The 18372-nt window shown below is 49.3% G+C and overlaps 1 protein-coding gene across 5 annotated transcripts in view; it reads left to right on the top strand.

The window, feature by feature from the left end:
- Efr3b (EFR3 homolog B) overlaps window positions 1-18372 on the top strand; it is a 70149-nt gene that overhangs the window by 10927 nt on the left and 40850 nt on the right. For 4 of the 5 annotated variants that reach the window (XM_087216593.1, XM_087216592.1, XM_087216594.1 and 1 more), the window contains exons 2-3: window positions 14364-14440; window positions 15219-15346. In XM_087216593.1, coding sequence (XP_087072719.1) covers window positions 14364-14440; window positions 15219-15346 — 205 coding nt within the window. Of the gene's footprint in view, window positions 1-10873; window positions 11136-14363; window positions 14441-15218; window positions 15347-18372 lie in introns of those variants that run through there. The other variant, XM_087216595.1, reaches the window with a different exon arrangement.

The following is an 18372-nucleotide window of genomic DNA, read 5'->3' as shown; positions in this document are numbered from 1 at the left end:
CTAGAGGTCCACTTTCGTATCTTTAGTTGCGCAGTCCTGATTGCCTCGAAGTCCTGACTCAAAATGTTTACCTTTCATGGTCATTTTGACTTTGGGGAAGACCCAGGCATCACAGTGCCAGATCCAATGCATATGTGGGATACACTGTAGTGTCTTTTCCACCTGGCTTTCCACTGATGGCGCTTGACGGCAGCATGCATAGTATTTTCGATCATACCTTGTAAAGATGCTCATGAGAGAGGACTTCCAGAACTGCCGCAGAAAGTGGCAAGAATAGTGGGGTAAGTGTGTTGGAAGTGAGTTTTGAGTGTGTTGTGAGGGGGGTTAATAGCAATGTGTCTTACTGTAATAAAATTTAAGTGTCCACTGGTATTTTGACTGTACCTGGGATTTTGCTCCGCAGAAGCCCAGAATATCTCACCCCCCCACTGGTGTCACTCCCTAACCCAGTATGGCCCCCCAAGTTTGTTACACTACCCAGTGGACGCTTGTAGTCTGGGGCCTTGATTTGGCCCTTTTCAGCGTAGTCGCCTTCTTTAGTGGGCTCTGGGGGAGTCCAGGCCCACCCCACCCATTTATCCACTGCGTGTAAATTCCCCGCACATTCCAGGTGGTGGCAGGGCCTGCTGGTGAGCAGTAATGACAGCTCTCCCCTCCTGGCGAGGCTTTGGAGGGCTTCTTGCCTTGTGGCCCCTCCCTAACGGCCAGCAGCCACAGCTCTGCTCCGGACGACAGGCCAGCTGGCTTCTCAGAAGTTCTCTTGAGCTTGACCCCCGAGCCTTTGCTGATGCTGTCCCGGCTCTCTAGAACACCTTCCTTTTTCTTCTCTGCCCCTGGCCACTCATGGGCCATCTCCGCGGGGAGCAGCTGAACTAAAGCGTCCCACCCTCAGTCCAGGCCCACCGCGCTGGCTTTGACTCACCCAGTGCTTGTATTTACTTTTGTGGCCAGTTGTGCAGCACCGTTACTTCAAGGGGGTGGACGTGTGCATTCTCTTTCTTTTCCCCTTCCACTCACTGGGTCTAGTGTACTGTGCCCCTTCGTGTTGCACGTGTGCGGGCTGCAGTAGAGGAAATGACATCTGGGTCTTCATTCAGCTCCTTTGCATCAAAATTCCAGGAAGAACAGAGCTGAGCAAGTACAGAAAACAGTGTGTGTGTGTGTGTGTGTGTGTGTGTGTGTGTGTGTGAACACTAAGATTACAAATTTTGGTTGTTTGTTTTTTTCCAGTACTGGGGATTGAACCTAGGGCCTTCACACCCTGCTACATCCCTAGCCAACCGCGCCCCCCCCCCCACACGCATACTCTTTATTTTTTATTTTGAGACCCAGTTGTTAGGTTGCCTGGGCTTTTCGATCCTCCTGCCTCAGCTCCCCAGAGTGCTGGGATTGTTATAGAGAGGCCCTACCTCGCCCAGCTAGGATTCCAAATTTCTAAACAAAAATTCTTATCAGATTGTGTGAGGAGTTTTAGCCTGAAAAAAAAAATGGAGGAAACATTAAAGATTATATTGATTTTAGAGTAACATGTAAAATATTTCAATTGGGGGAGAAAATTCAACTAAAAATTAAACCCTAAGTGAGAACTGGCCAAGGGAACATTCTGGGTTGGTGCAGATGTTCTCTACTTGGGTTGTCTGATTCAGCCACTACCTATTCCTGGCTATTTTTATTTTTTGTAGTTAAAATCTTTATTACTAAATTTACTTCTTAACTGATAAAAACATAAAATTGCACATATTATTGGGGTACAGTGTCATATGTTTTGACATGTGAATATTGTGTAATGTTTAAATCAAGTTAAACCTCTGTCAAGCATTTATCATTTTTTTTTTTTTGGTACCAGGGATCGAACTCGGGTCCTTGCGCTTGCACAGCAGGCGGCGAAACCACTGAGCTGAATCCCCGGCCCACATTTATCATTTTTAAAGAGAAAATATTAACAGTCCTTTCTTCTAGCCTCTGACGTATGTTTTACTGTTACTGACCATCACCTTACTATGTATGCAGGGCCAGGCGGAGCCTCGTCTTTCTGAGTAACGTAGTTCCTGTTGCTCAGCCTTTCCCACGTGTGGCTCCTGAATATATGAAATGTGGCTAGTGTGAAGGAGGAACTACATTTTAAATTTTATTTACATGGCCTCAAGTGACCAGTGGCAGCCATAGTGGATGGTGCAGCCTGAGACCCCCTCATCCTGAGACCCGCAGCCCGAGCCAGTAACCAGCGTTAGCACTGTGCTGCAGATCCTTCGGGTCAGATCTGTCTTTGTGCGTTTACAGCGTATTTCATTCCCTCCCGAGTTTGTTGCGCACAGATGGTATTGTGTCCTCCGAGGTCTGCAGCTTCCTTTCTCATTACCAGTGTGTTTGCAGAGCTGTCTGGGGCAGCACTTACACCTCCACCACTCATTTCCGCTGCTGCGTGGCATCTGGGCCGTGGATGTCCCTGGTTTATTCAGCCAGTCCTCCCTCCACTGTCGAGTGTAAGGTTGTTTCCAAGCCATCAAAGCTGTCTCTGACCTGCTGCCCTGCGTGAGCAGGTGCAGACGTGGAGGCGTGGGATTTCTGGGCTAAGGGGAAGAAGCATCCACCCACCTTCTGCTCTTGGTTCTCCAGCCCAGTCCTCAGGGCCGAGGTATGGGCCCAGCCCTGAGTCTGAGACACCACCACAGAGCCACTGTTTATTTTTTGTCTCAAAGCTGGTAACTGTGTCCTATTCTGATCTCTATTTTCTCTCCCCATGTTGAGAGGCTGAAACCTAGATTTTATCAAATAGGCTGTGATGAGCTCTGAAAATACTGGGACATTAACAACAGTTTATAGATGACAGGCACAGACAGCGCTCATCTGCAGGCCGAGGAAAATCCAGAATGCTCAGAGCCTCCCTTCTAAGCTTTCTCAAGCCATGCTCATTACACTCGTCCTGGGGCACAAGTGTGAGCAAGAGAGAGTTTAAGGCCTGTGTATTTGCCAGCATTTGGATGTTAGGTGTTGAGCAGTGGAGAAAGCAGGTTTCCCATGTGCTCTGTACCAGAGTCACTTTCTAAACACGGCAAAGGAGGCGCAGGCCTGGGTACCAGCCAGGGAGCCGATGTAAATTAAACTGGGACGAGAAGCCATTGCCTGCTTCAATGGCCCCAGGGTAGGTTACCTGCTGCTTTCTTCCCTCTCCTCATTTCAGAGCATAGTGAAATAAAGACTGCTAAAGATTCCGCACTGCCCAGCACGGCAGCGCACACTTGGGAGCCTGAGGCTGGAGGATCACAAGTTCAAGGCCGGCCTGGCAGATCCAGTGAGACCCTGCCTCAAAATAAAGAATAGAAAGAACTGGGAATGTAGTTCAGTGGTAAAGCACTTGCGTAGCATGTGCAAGGCTCCAGGTTTAATCCCCAGCCCTGCAAAAGTAGAAATAAGAAAGTATGAAGCGATTTGACACTGGAGGAGTTGGTGGCCCCTGAGCTGGGTTTAAAAAATGGAGGAGGAAGCCAGGTGTGGTGGTGCACACCTGTAATCCCAGCACTCGGGAGGCTGAGGTAGGAGGATTGCCACAAGTTCCAGGCCAACTTGGGCTACATAGTGATTCAGGGCCAGCCTGAACTATCAAGGGAGACCCTGCCTCAAAAAAAAGGGGGGGGACAGTAGTAAAGAGCAGGCGGGGTCCTTTCAGATAGAAATGTCCCTCCAGCAGCAGGAGGGGAGACATTCTGTAGGTACAGGGAGTTGTCTGACACAGAACTGAGGAGGGGAGTGAAAGTGAACAGATAAGGGAGCAGAGTCTCAGAGGGCTGGACCCAGTCTCATGGCAGCCTGGGAAGGGACGCACACAAAACCGGGGTGTGATTGTAGGTATGCATGCAGCATTCACAACAAAGAAACAAAGGAAAAAATTCACCATGGTTTGATACTGTAGGAGGTCAAGCTGTTTACTTTCCTGCACCTCCTCTGTCCTAATCTATTTATTTGTTTGTTTGTTTGTTTGTTTTTGAGATGGTCTCCCTGTGTAGTTCAGGCTGGCCTCGAACTCACAATATATAGTCCAGGCTGGCTGCAAACTCCTGGCGATCCTGTAGTCCCAGCCTCCCAAGTGCTGGGATTCAGGCATGCACCACCAGACTTGACTCCTCTGTCTTAATTCGGTCATAATTTTCACAGCTTGGGCCCTACTGTGGATACAGTTTAGTACACAGTGCTCCCCCGTCCACAGGGAAACCTTGTTCCAGAACCCCAGTGTATGCCTGAAACTGCAAATTGTACTGAGCCCTCTATAAACTATTTTTTCCTTGTGAGACCCTCTTTTTGTTGTTGTTTTTGGTACCAGGAATGGAACTCAGGGTGTCATGTTTGCCCAGCAGGGTGCTATGCTGCTGAGCTACACCCCCAGCCCTATTTTTTCCGTACATACTATCATAGCTTGAATCTAGATGTCTTCCCAAAGCCTCACACAGTTGTAGATGGAGCTTTTCAGAGGTGGCTGGATTTAGGATGTGTGGATATGGATTAGGGGAGTGATACTAGGACTAGTCCACTAATTGGTTTTTCATAGTTCTGGGTGTGGGCAATAGGAAGCCCCACCCTGGGTATAGGTGGCACCACCCCAAAGTCTTGTAGCCTGGATGGGATAAAGGGAAAAGAAGGCTGCTGCTTGCTGCCTCCTGTCTGCCCTGCCATGGACTATGACTCCTGTCCCATGCTGCCCTGCCTTGGGCCAGCCAAGTATGAACCAAAACCTCTACAAACTGTGAGCTGAAATAAACCTTTCCTCTTTTGGGTGTTGGGTATTTTGTTTCAGCAATGAGACAAGTAATTTAAGACACATACCTACCTATGATAAAGTTTAACTTACAAATTAGGCCCAAAAGGGATTAATGATAACAACTAGTAATACAATAGAATTATAACAATATATTATTAATAAAATTGCTAGCATCACTACTTTTGTACTGTGGGGCCAGTATTAAGTAAAGCAAATGTGACTTGAACACAGGTATTGTGATGTAGCAGTTGATCTCAGTGACCAAGACACTTACTAAGTGACTAACTGGAGGATAGCATATACAGTGTGGATATGTGGACAGAGGGATGGGTCACATCGCAGATGGAATGGAGCAGGACCTTGTGTGACTTCATCATACTACTCAGTATGTCACTCAATTTAAAACTTAGGGATTTTTTTTTATTTCTGGAGTTTTCCATTTCATATTTTTTGGCTGGAGATTGGTCTCAGTTAACTACAGAAAGCAAATGTGTGGATAAAAGGGAACTACAGTGTACCTTTTTCACTAAATACTCCATCCTAGGAATTTTTCCGTGTTATCACCTAGTCTTCAAATTATACCAGTGAGATTTGCACTTAAATTATTTATTCAGATACATTTCAACCAGCTGGCTAAGTTTTACTCAGGGTGCCTTTGTTTGCAGACATCATGGTGGCAGTGTGTCTGTGCCTGTGGTTAGTGAGAACCTACAGAACAGAGTGCCAGTGCTGGAAGCCTCCTCTCCATTGTTTTCCCTCCAGATTTTGAATCAGCTTTGCAGTGCATTGGTTTTATTGAGCAGTTTTCAGACTGGCCTCATTCACCTTGTTTCTCATGGTCGCTGTCAAACCTAGCACTTCACTCTGGTCATGTGGGTTGTTGATATTGTCATTCCTCCCTGGTGAGATGAGTTCTAATCCAGCTTCCAGGACCCGTGTGGCTATGGAAGCACCCTTGGAATTGGGGTAGCAGGGAGTAGTCACGTTTATCACCAGTCCCAAGCTTTTGGCTTTTGCTCCTACTCTGTGCTGTCAGCTATGGCCGGGGTGGTTATTCCTGGCCCACCTGGCCTTTCCCTTCTGTTCTCCTCGATTCAGCCCTGGCTCTGGTCTTTTTTGGGGGGGCGGGGGCTGGAGATTGAGCCACAGCCCTTTTTTATTTTTTACTTTTTTACTTTGAGATGGCGTCTCACTGATTGGCTAAGTTGCCCAGGCTTGGCTTGAACTTGCAATCCTCCTGCATCAGCTTCCCAAGCTACTGGGATTACAGGCGTGTGCAGCCACCCCTGGCTGGTCCTTAATTTTTTATGCGCTGGCTCCTATTCCTTCTGGTGGTGCTTCCCCTTGTCTTCTCTCTAAGTGCAAATTCAGCCAGCCCAATTACTCTTCCTAGTACACTGGTCTTCTCCTCTTGCAGCTCTTCTTGAAAAGCTCTCAAGGTTTCTTTTTAAAGTCCTCAAGGAAGGCACTGCCGTCCCGGCTGGAGGCTGAGCTCCTCACCTGGGCAGTGGGGCTCCTCACAGCCTGGGCGCCCACTGAACTGCTCCTCTCCAGCTGCCCTCGGGTGCATCCTGTCCCGGAAGAGGGCATTCAGACATGTTCCCACCTTTTCATTTCACTTCTGGAAATCTGTGCTAAAGGAATAATCCAGGGAAAGCTGGATAACATTCTTACCAATGTTATTTTTAATGGTGTGAAAGTGTAAACAAGATAAGTATCACAGAATATATAGACGATTCAGAAATTATTGTGGATCTTCTCGCTGGAACCTTAAGCACACATTCAAAATGATAATCATGACAATTCAACATCAGGAAAAATGCAGAGGAATAGGACAAAAGGAATAGTGAGCCCTCACTATGGACCTACGTGTGTCAGCTCACTCCGGGTGCTTTGCTCCCCTACCACAGACGGGGATACTGACAGGGAGCCTGGGTAACCCGAGGCCATGGTCCCAGTGTTGCTGAATTTGAAGGCAGGTTTTTCTGATGTAAAATATAAAGCTATGTCTGCATTACAGCACGACTGCTACTTGGAGGGACAATAGGGAGGGTCATTCTTTGGAAATGGCCTTCTGTGACTATTATCTGAGCAGTCCAGATATTTGATTGGATGCCCACCTAACACTGAGACTGAGGGTCCAGGAGCCTGCAAGGACCCCTGGGCCAGCTTGGGTTCCAGAGTCACTTCCCCTTGTGCCCCTGTGCACACAGTGCTGCTTCTCCAGACTCCCCCTCCCTCCCCTCCACCTGCCAGGCCCAGGTCCTGCGAGGCTCTGCCCAGATCCTCCTTCGCCGAGGAGACCCTGTTGACAGCCTGGCCTGTGGCTGCACCCTCACTGAAGTCTCTGGGAGAATCATCAGTGCACTCGGACTCTTTGTGGTTTATTTACTGACTGTGCCTGTCCTGTCCACCCAGAGAGCCCTGATGACACTTCCTGTACCCAGGTGGCCCGTGGCACCATGGGGAACCATAATAAGGCTCAGCCTGAGCGTTGGCAGATTGTCTCCCTCCCTCCCTCGCTCCAGTTGGGGCTGCCCCGGGCGAGGCTGGTCGTCAGTGCTCAGGCAGGCCAGGCTCTGGTGCCCCTGGGCACGCACTTATGCCCCACGAGCAGATCAGGCTGCCGAGTCCAGGTCTCTGCCAGCCACCACCATTCCTCAGAGGAAGCAGCTTTGCCTGTGTTGCATTCGACTGTAAAAGACTTGCAAATTTCTAGATAGTTGAAAGAAGTGCATGGGAGGTCCCATGTACCCTGCACCAGCTCCCCCGTGTTAACATCCCACATAACTGTGATTCCGTATCAGTACGTACAAGGAACCTGACATCGGTCCAATCCACAGAGGTGGTTCAGATTTTATGGGTTATAGATGAATTTTTAAAAAAATCATCCTGGAATTTGTCATTTCCTGCTCGAGCACATTTTCTTTATATCCCTGCCTGGCGTGTTTACTCTCAGCGTTGCTCCAAAGTCAGGGGTCCTCCCCGGCTCAGTTCCTTGCTCCCTGTGTAATCTTGGCTGAATTAACTAACCTCTCTGAGCTTTGGTTTTCTCACTTGAACGGTAACAATATAACCTTGTGGCATTTTTTTTCTAATATAAAGTGTTCAAATTAGGCACAAAATGCACACTCAGGAGATGTGTTTTTATTCCACCCTTTCCTACATAGAAAGCCTTCCTTTTCTCACAGCGCAGTGGAATTCTCTTTTAAATAATGTTCAAAATTAGTCTCCTCTGACACTTTCCCATTCTGTCTCTAGTTTCCGCAGCAACCTCGCTGTGTGTGTATGACGTTTAATTCATATGGCCCTGATTATATGTTCTGTATCCCTGCTGAACGTGTTTCCATTTCCGTTTTTACCCAGCAACAATATCAGGTGTTTGCAGGCAGAGGCCTCCGTTCTTTCATTGTTACAAGCCACCAGATTGGTTTGGAGCCCTCTGTAAAACATGAATAATTTTGTCAACCTCAGAGACTCTCTGTAGAAACTGAATGGAAGAATGCATAATATCTGGCACAGGCAAGCTCGAAACGTGTTCACTGCCACTGCTGGTCACAGCGACGCCTCCTCTTGTGTTTCCCTGTGGGGCTTTGTCCTTGGGCACCCGAGAGGTGACGGGGTATCCAGACTTGAACTTGGATTTCTTAACGGTTGTTTGTGCTTTTATACTCCAAGAATAAAAATGCACATGAAAGGCTACAGGGGCCGTTCTTCCCCTGTTAGTCCATTTTCTTTCTCCTAAGAAGGGAAAAATATCTTCATTTAATAATTAATTAGGATAGTAATACCAACTGGTGGTGGTGAAAGCTAATGGTACTGGGTACTAATCCTGAGCCAAAAACGGGCCTAAGCTTCACCTGTGTTAAGTTGTCCAGACTCCACCACAACCCTGTGAAGCAGATTCCTTTTCCCCCATTCTGCAGATGAGTAGACCAAGGCCCACTGGGGCTTGGATACATTGCCTCCACTTCTGGGCTTGTCAGAGTAAGGACTGGGGTTTGCAGCAGGCTCTCCAGCCCCTGAACATGGTTGAGATAAATTTTTCCTACTGTTAGTAGTCCCAGGAGACAGAGAATGGAAAAACATTCTGTTCATCTTTACCCATGACTTGCTTCAAAAGCGATACCAAAGCCTAGGGAAGCCTACGGTTAGTAAAGAATCCAATCCCTGACATTAAATCAATTGCACATGTTTCTCTCTTTTTAAATTCCCATCCTCAATTAAGGTGGCAATCAGATTAGCTGAGATTGCCCGGGAAGCAGCAAGCATCTTGGAACCCAGGAGCTCCAAAAGGTCAGGCTGCTGACAGCTACTGGTTTGTCTGCCTCCCTGGGAAGAACCAGCTGCTGCTTCATTCCCCTTCCGGGAAGCTCTGTCTGGAAACTGGATCGCAAATTCTGTTTCCTCAGCACCTGCTCCTGGTGTCTCCTGTCCCAGGCTCCCTACTGCACCAGCCCTGCAGCCACACGCTCTGCTTTTCCCTGTCACCAGTGAGACAGAAGCAGACTCTGTCCACGCAGTACCTGGCTTCGGTTACCAAGGACAAATGGTTGCTTCACTTGAGTAATGAAAAATTGGAAGCAACAGGGAATGATTAAATAAATCAGAGTCTGGCTGAAAGTGGAATAATGAGTCACCATTAAAATGAAGTTCTGAAAAACAGAAGGTAAACACAAAAGAAGAAAATTACTTTTAATATCCTGTATGATCACAGTTTTATCCACATTTTTTTTTTGAGACAGGGTCTCACTATGTAGTTCAGGCTGGCTTTGAACTCATTATATGGCCCAGGATGGCCACCAACTCATGCCGATCCTCCTGCCTCAGCCTCCCCAGTGCTGGGATGACAAGTGTGCTCCACCACACCAGGCTTAGCCATATATTTTTAAAATATGTATAAACACAGAAACAAAACACTAGCGCAAAAACACTAAAATTTTAATAGTTATTTCTGAAAGATGTGGTTATAAGTGATGTGTATATACATTTTGTTCCCCTTGTTTTGCAAATTTATCCCAGGGAGCGTGAATTTCTTTTTAAATTAGAAGCTGGGGAAAAAGAGGAGGGGGAACCTTTTCGGTCTTCTTAAGTGTTGCTCCACTGACCAGTTGTTTGTGGCCCATGGATTCCCCAGGACTCACCAGCACTGTCTATCCCTGGGAGTCCAGCTCAGGTCTCGCCTCTTCCAGGAAGCCTGCCTAGATTCACCCGGCTCAGATTTCTTCAGTTATGTGGACTCCTTGGGTTCCCTGTGACACATTACCAACTGTACATGCCTGTGGGTCTCGGCTCCTCAGAGAATAAGCTCCTTCAGGGCCAAATCTGCCCACTGCCCAGCAAGTGCTGTGCAGACTGCTGGAGTTCAATTAGTGTCAGTGCACCACGGGGTCTGGTCCTCATCGGAGGCCCTGGATGGAGGTGGATACGCCTTTCTCTCTGAACTTTGTTCCATTTCCTCCAATTCATTCAAATTGGCCATTAGTGGCTTAATTTTATTGTAAATTGTTTGAAAAGAATTCCATCTGCTTTGGTAGGAATAACTGAGTCCAGCCCTTGTCTTTACAGGGAGCTTGTAAAGCTGTGAAAATAAATACGAACTATTTTGAGCAAAAAGACATTTTTCTTGGTGAAGGGGGATAATGGAGTTGATGTTTATTGAAAGGAAATCAGTGGCCTTGGGTGTCAACACTGATCAAAGGCAGCTGAAGAGACGTGTGGTGCCCATGTCCCGGAGTCCTGCTGGGCTCAGGATACTGTACAGAGGCGAGGCCGGAAGAGCCCGAGACCTTAGGAATATACAGTTTGGGGTGGGGGTGGGTCTCTGAAATAACGGCCTGACCAGCGATGGTAAAAGGTTGGATGGGCTGACGCCAGCCGCACAAAGGACTTGGCGAGGGAAAGGAGGGAGAGCAGGGTCCCGAGTGGAGCCCTTGGGAGGCTCGGCAGGTGTCTCACCTCCACGGTGCCCGGCCCTGCCACCTGAACATCTTGTGCCCACAGCCTTGGGTCTCCCCCGCCTCCAGGCCCTCCCGTCTGCTGCCCTTTGGACCTCCCAACCCTTGTCCCTGTCTGTACCGTCCCTGTGCTGGACTGCTCTGCTGCAGGAGAGAGGGCTCGGGGTGAGGGAGCCCTTGCTGTTAGACTCCAAGCGGAAACATTACCAGATGGAGTCGAGAGCTCCCCCAGGGAGGAGATGGCGACCTGGACTCAGTCCACGGGAAAGGTTTTTGACTCTTGTCACAGAAAAAGAATTTCAGAACACGCCGGCAAGAGGCATAGGCAGTTAGAAAGTAAGAGAAAACGGGGAAGGGACTTCATCTCAAGGAGCTGATGGGGACACTGCTCTGAAGACAAGGACTGGGCTGGCCTGCTCACAGAGGTGAGGCCAGCCTTCATGGGTCAGCAGAGGCAGCTGGCGGAGGTTGGCGTTATCTCAGTTCTGGTTTTGAAAGGCGGCCCCCGGGAGAAGGCCGTGCTGCTCGGGAGGACATCGGTCTCCAGGCGGTGATTGCTTCTGCTTGGGGCAGTCTGTCTTGTGGCTCTGCTGGAGTCCGGGGTGCCCATGCGTTTAGGGTAACGACTGGGGACTTCCGGGTGTTCACTGGTAGTTGAATGTCTCTGAAAATCTCTTGTCTTGAAGAGGAGTGAGACAGGTTATGTAAATTCAGGACTAAGCAACCTTTTTGCAACTTTCGGGCAGATACTCCCTTAAGGATCAGCAGGCCAATGTGCCAAGCTGAGCTAGGGTCTGACCCAAAGGTAAGGTCATAAAGGAGGGAGATCTTTAAGTCACCTGTCGGGTAGGTAGAGGCCTAAGTGAAGTCACTTTTTTTTTTTTTTTAAGCAAAACCTGCTTTTTAAGTCCCCACTTGCCTTGGAAAAAACTCCACAAATTATGCTTTAAATGAGTAATAGATGAAGGGCCCAGGAGTTTGTCCTCTGTCCCTACGTAGTCTCTGGTCGTGTCAGAAGGTTGATTACTACTGCAGAGGTTAGACACATTAACTTCGAGATTATAAAGCAAACTAAATCAAACATTTGCTTTAGAGCTTTATAGACAGTGAATCAGCAGTGAGCAGCAGTGGTCATGTCCAGAGGTGGGGGACCTTGGGGCTTCAGGCCTGGTCCTTTTGGGGAGCCCTCACCCTCCTCGCCAGCTGCCTGCTGGGTGTTGCCATCTAACATGCCCCTGCATCCCCGTCCTCCGGGTCCTGCTTCTTCTGTTGCTCCTCTCAGGGCCCAGTCCTCCCTGGTTCTGCCTCCCCCTCCAGCCTCCATCCCAACATGCAGCTCCCCACCAGGAATCCCGCCTCTGGAGGAGCATCCACAGGAGGCTGCCAGGCCTCCCTGTTACCCTAGAAGACACCTAATTCTTCGCCCTGCGCCATGTGGCCCTCAGCTAGTCTTCCATGTCTTTCCTTCAGAGAATTGGGAAAGGCAGACCTGGCAGTGGGTCTCACCCTCTGTAATCCCTGGGTGGGAACCATGATCATCTCCGTTTTTCTTTATATGTAGGAGATGGAGATTTAGGTTAGTAATTCAGTCAACAGTGAGAAACTGGAAGGGCTGCGTTTTCAGCCTGCCTTCCTGACCCCAACCCCATGGTCTCCATGTCCTGGCTTTGCTGACTCCAGGTGTGGCCACTGGCCAGGGTGTCTGCTGCACCTGGGGCCCAGTGGGAATCTGGAGCTTCAGGCTGCTCCTCGGACCTAAACCGAAGGACCAAGAGCTCCAGGCACCCACCTGCATGCTTGGTCTGAAATGTGCTGCCCTTGGGATCCTGTGCATCCTTGATACAGTGTAGCACGCCATGGCCTCTCAAGTTTCCTTTTCAGGGTACGAATCTTGGTGTGCCATTTATTAGAACTGTATGGCTCTTGGCAGGTAACTTAACCCCTTAATACAATGATTTTCCCATCTGTAAAATGGGGATGTTCAGTACCCATGCAGTAAAGTTGTTGTAGAGATTAAACAAGTTGGTTCATGTTCCACTTGGGCACTAGGTGAAAGCATCCTGGGAACCACATCAGGTAGGGGACAAGACAGCCACAGGCTTATATCCTGGGCTTGAGTCCCAAAGGGGACCACCTCTCTCTGTGCATGTATGTCTCTGTCTCTCTTCCTCCCTCTCTCTCTCTCTCTCTCTCTCTGCCTATCCCTTCATTATGAGGTATAACCCAGGTGCCACCCAGACAGACCCCAACACCTTCTCCCAGCAGGGGCCAGGGAATAAGGTGGGGAGGAGAAGATGCCACCCAGACCCGGAGGCTGGGCAGCCAGAGGAGCCTGAGGCTGGCAGAAGCTGAGGGCCACACAGCCTCCCTGCAGCGGTGGTGGGGCTTCGGGGTCGCAGGTCACTACTGGATGCTCAGTGCCCAGGCCCTGGGTGCCCTTGGTATCTCAGAGGCTCCCATTCCTAATCCCCACATCTGCCCCAGAGCCCACAGAGCTTCTCTTTCCTCCTCCTGGCAGGGACCCTACACCCTCACCCACCTGGAGCACCCCAAGCTGTTTCTCGCTGGTGTATAGCTCTTGTGTGGTTGAAATAATTTCCACTGAAGGAATTCATTCTTTTCTCAATGACCCACAGGCACATTTGGATTTCAGGTAGAACACTTCTACAAACAGAATTCTCTGGGAATTGGAGGGGTGAAGAGCTCTCCTTTCTCTTTGGAGGATAGGCTTTCCCAGGCCTCTCTTTGACCTCCCTGCCTGCACCCTGCAGTGGGTGGTGGACAGGATGCTGGGGGGCAGGGTGCATGGAGAGAGGTTGAAGGAGAGCTGTTCCCAGATGTTGGGTTTCCTTTATTATTAAACTTTCTATGGTTACACCTAGAGTTATTTTGCCAGGTTCCTTTTATCATTAATAATTTCCTATCGCCATCACCAAAGATCCAGAAGGAATTCATCTCAGCCATTGCAGTGGAATAATTTAGCTCCATGCCAACGTGCTACATTGTCCTTAGGTTTTCATTTTGCACATTGGAGAGCCATGCATTGGATGGCCCTGGCCCCGGCCTAGCCCTCAGACACTGCACTTGTCAGATATCACAGTCGTGCTGCATTAAAAATACTGTTTCAGATGCTAACAGTAATGCTCACCTTAACTCGCTAGAGTTTCACATAACATTCTGCCCTGGAAGTGGTCACAAGAAGGGACATTGAGGCACAGAGACGGAAGGTTGGGAGCAAATGAGGGAGGAGTCGGAGGGCCTACGCCCCTCTTCGTGCTGTGTCCCTCTTTCCAGGACTTGAACTTGCAAGAGGCAGCTGCACAGTCAGTCCTGTCCCAGAAGTGTGTGTGAGTGTGTGTGTACACGCACGTGTGCACTGGGGCCAGTGTGCACATGGCCTTACTGTGAGCCACCCACGGAGCCTCGCCCCACCTGGTGCTCTTCCAAGGCCGGGCTGCACCCCTGCACATTCCACTGCCATGTCCCCCAGGAAAGGAGTGAGGCTAGCCTGCCACAACATGGCAGTGGGAGACCCGGACCAGAAGGACGAGGCCCTGCTTTCTGCCTGGGCTGTGCTGGCCCTGGCCTGGTGTCTAGGCCTCCTCCGCTTGACCAAGGGGCTTTGCTCACGGATGTCTTTGGTTCCGTTCCAGGTGTGTGTGGCTGCTGTGGTGCCCTTCGCCCAAGGTACAAGAGGCTGGTTGACAACATCTTCCCTGAGGATCCCGAGGTAGGTCACACAGCTGGCGGCATCTCGACTGTCACCCCTCAGGCCTCTGTGGGCATGTCGGGGCCCTGGCCCCCGAAAGCTTGGCTGCAGCAACTCAAAGGCTGGGGGTGTGTGGTACAGTCAGGCTTCGGGGAAGGCTGGGAGTTTGTTGGGTGCATTGCCTCTTCCTCCTCGGGGAGGCCCCCTGGGCGCTGCCTCTGCTGATAGGAGATTCCAGGTTGGCTGCACTTGGCTAGGAGGCCGGTGTCTCCCCAGGCGCCCCTGGGAGCTGCTGGCGTCTGGTGTGAACGCACCGCACGGGAGGCCCAGGCTGCATTACGGGCTGTGGTCTGACGTCCCTGACTTGCTCTCTGGGAATTGTGGTCTCTTCTTGATGGACAATCATATATCTGAGACCTGGGGAGAATTCCCCACGGCTGCAGGGCCCCTTCTTTATGACTCGGCTCCAACACATCCTAACTGAGTGGCTTTTAACGAAGGCTCGTTATTCATCCCCACACCCATGCCCGTGTGTGCACACTCAGCCGCACACACATTCGCACGTGGACCTGCATACCCGCGTATGCCTGTATTTCTGCACTTACTGTTCTTATGTACTCATTGTGGCAGCAGTGCTGACTGGGAGGGGAAGGGGCCTCCCTGGCTGAGTCTGACAGCCAGCATGGTCCTGGTGGTCCCGGGCCTGTGGCAGTGTTGATTCGGTCGGTGGTGTTTACCTCCCTGCACAAGCCCTTCCTCCACAGTCTGCCACGGCGAATTCCAACCCTCTCTCTCGCAGGATGGCCTGGTGAAGACCAACATGGAGAAACTGACCTTCTATGCCCTCTCGGCCCCGGAGAAGCTGGACCGCATCGGGGCCTACCTCTCCGAGAGGCTCATCCGCGACGTGGGCCGGCACCGCTACGGGTGAGTGGCTGGGCGGGCGTGCGCTGCCGGGGGAACCCTGCGGCCTGCGTGACTGACACACTGAGGAGCGGGGCGGCCCAAGGAGGGGCTCCAAGTGCACGTCAGTGAAATTATTTATTAATCTTCTTTTTTTTTTTTTTTTTTTTGGTACTGGAGATCAAACCCAGGACCTTGCACTTGGGAGGCAGGCAGTGGCACCACTGAGCTACATCCCAGGCAGTTTATTAATCTTCTGAGAGGGAAAGGCTATGTTTGGAAGAGAAAAGAAGTCAAAAGAAAATGACTGCTCAATAAATTTAGCTGTTTAAAATTTAAATATTTTGATGTAAAAAAAAGAATCAAATTTTATTTTATTTATTTATTTGATTTTTTGAGACAGGGTCTTGAGCTGTGATTCAGGCTTGCCTTGAACTCACAGCAATCCTCCTGCTTCAACCTCCCGAGTGCTGGGATTGCAGGCATGCATAATATGCCCAGCTAAGAATCAAAATCTTAAAAGTGAAAAATAAATATTATCAAACAACAAGACAGTGGATTCAAGCTCATACATTAGTAGAGGATAACAAATACTTCGGGGGTGGTGTAGGAGGAAGAAGAGGTCTGGCCGGGTGTGGTGGTGCATGCCTGTAAGCCCAGCACTCAGGAGGCTGAGGCAGGAAGATTGCCAAAAGTTTGAGGGCAGCCTGGACTACATGGTGAGACCCTGTCTGAAAAAAAAAAAGGGGTCTGAGGCAAAGATCACAAATAAGCAGCTTGCAGATGGTGCTAGAAGCTGTCACCACCATGGGATAATATTCAACAGACTTGTCTTTGGAGGTGAGCCTTGAAATGCTAAGCTCTCATCTTATCAAGTTAGTACAAAACCAAATCTTTCCAGAATTAACCACAAATGGCAAAAAGGGAGGCACTTCTATATGGGAAGAAAGAGTGCAGGGCTGGGGATTTAGCTCAGTGGTTCCGCCTCCTGCCTTGCAAGCGAAGGACCCAAGTTCGATCCCTGGTACCAAAAAAAAAAAAAAAGAGGAAAGAGTCCAAACTGGTTGAAACTTTCTAGGAAGCACTTCTGAGATATGTGTCAAGAACTTCAAAATTCTTTATGCTCTTTGACTAGCGATTCCATTTCTGTTTGCCTGATCCCAAGGGATCAGTCTTAAATACAGTCTTCCCTTATACATGAAGATGTTTATTATGGTGTTTTATATAATAATGAAAAAGTAGAAATAAAGGGCTCAACAAGAACAGAGTTCAGTAAATTATGGTGTATACCATTTGATAAAATGTTACCTAATCATAAAAATGGTGTTCATAAAAATGCTTACCTAAAATAAAAAATGCCTGAGGAAATGAAAAATAGGCTGCATAATTATATACAAAGTATTTATAATGAAATTAAAAAGTGAGCCTCAACAACAAGTCGCAGTTCGTAGAAAATATATCCCAATGTTGAGAGGATTTGTTTTGTGAGTGGTGCGGTCAGGGTCTCTCTTCGTTATTGTTGTTGGGTGGGTGTTGTAGCTACTTTTTCTGTGTTTCCCAGATGTCCCCTTCCAGGATTGTATTACTGCCACAATAGAAGAAGGGGCTCGCCTCCCCTTTCCTGCCACAGTTCATAGAGGCCCAGTGTCCAGAGAACTCTGAGATGGCCCTGGCGGCGTCACTGACAGGGCCAAGCACTGAGTGGATTTCAGGCCGCCATTCCCAAGTCCTGCTGGTCCTGCTCTCCACAAGTCTTTTTCTCCATCCCCTACCTCCCACTGCTCCTGCCTTTTGTTTAGTTTAGATTCTTGCTCTCACTTGTTCCGACGAGGACAGCAGCCTTAGGAATAATGGTCTCCCTGCTTCCTATTTTCCCTGTCTGGTCTTTCCAGGTTAATCCTGCTAGGTAGGATCTTCGGCTCACAGGCCCAGAACTATACCTTCCTGGCTCCTTTCGGATAAAATCAACCACAGCCATCACCCCTGCTGCAGAACTGGCCGAAGACAGGCCCAGGGATTTAGCTCAGTGGTTCCGCCACCTACCTCACAAGTGCAAGGTCCTGAGTTCAATCCCCAGTACCAAAAAAACCCCAAAACTGGCCGCAGACAGATTGGCTGACGTCCCTGGCTCTCTGAGCCACTGCTTGAACTCCTTTCTCCCACTGCCCCCCAAGACCCCCTCCAGGCCAGGAAGATAGGGCCTTGAACTAGAGTGAAAAAGCTCACATGGTGCTGGCAAGATGCTGAGGTCCAGAAAGCCCAGAACCTACCCCCCTGGTAGGGATTGAACTAAGAGCTTTGCTCATACTAAGCAGACACTGTGCCACTGTGTCCTCAGCCCTGGTGAATCTTAAATCAGACTACCCTAGTGTAAAAAGCAGAATGCAAACTAATACATTTCCACGATCATTTTATACAATAAAATTAAATTAGGTTAGACACTACATGCTGATTATGTAAAGGCCCTTGACATACTATAAAGTATACTCCAGCAAGTAAAAGTCACTTTATCCTAGATTGAGCCTACAGCTAATGTGCAGCTAGCACATGAAACATTTAATACTGATTGTGCCTGCCCTCACTACAGTGATGGCTGTCTATGTAAAAATGTCCAGCAGCCAGCAGAGCCACTTAGAATCCTTCTGCCGCCCTTAGGATGGCAGTGCAAAATTGGCACAGTCCTGTTAAAAATAGCCACTGCAGCATGTAGGTATTTAAAGCCCAGAGGCCTTGTGGAGGGCTTTCATCATAAACATTTGGAGAAGAAAAAGCTGTTACAGCTCATCTCTCGTTCTCTGTCCTCACGCTCCGTGCCTCTCCTTCCCGAGTGCCTCATACATCTTCATCTTCCTTGCCGCTGATGGCAGCTTCAGAAGAGCAAAGCATTTAGTACAGACAGTGGGAAGGGCTGTCTCTTGCTGTCGTGACACAGGTGTCTGTTTATGCTGTGACCTATGCATGTGGACCTGGGGCCTGGGTCCCAGTGGCAGAACCACCCTCTTCTGACCACTGCCACCCCGTATGGTCGCCTGTTCCAGTTGGATGGGGTC

Source organism: Heterocephalus glaber, unplaced genomic scaffold (genome assembly GCF_053883595.1).
Source record: "Heterocephalus glaber isolate CG9 unplaced genomic scaffold, H.glaber_assembly_v1.0 deba00001457, whole genome shotgun sequence".
Taxonomy (NCBI): domain Eukaryota; kingdom Metazoa; phylum Chordata; class Mammalia; order Rodentia; family Bathyergidae; genus Heterocephalus; species Heterocephalus glaber.
This window is presented reverse-complemented; position numbering and strand designations above follow the sequence as displayed.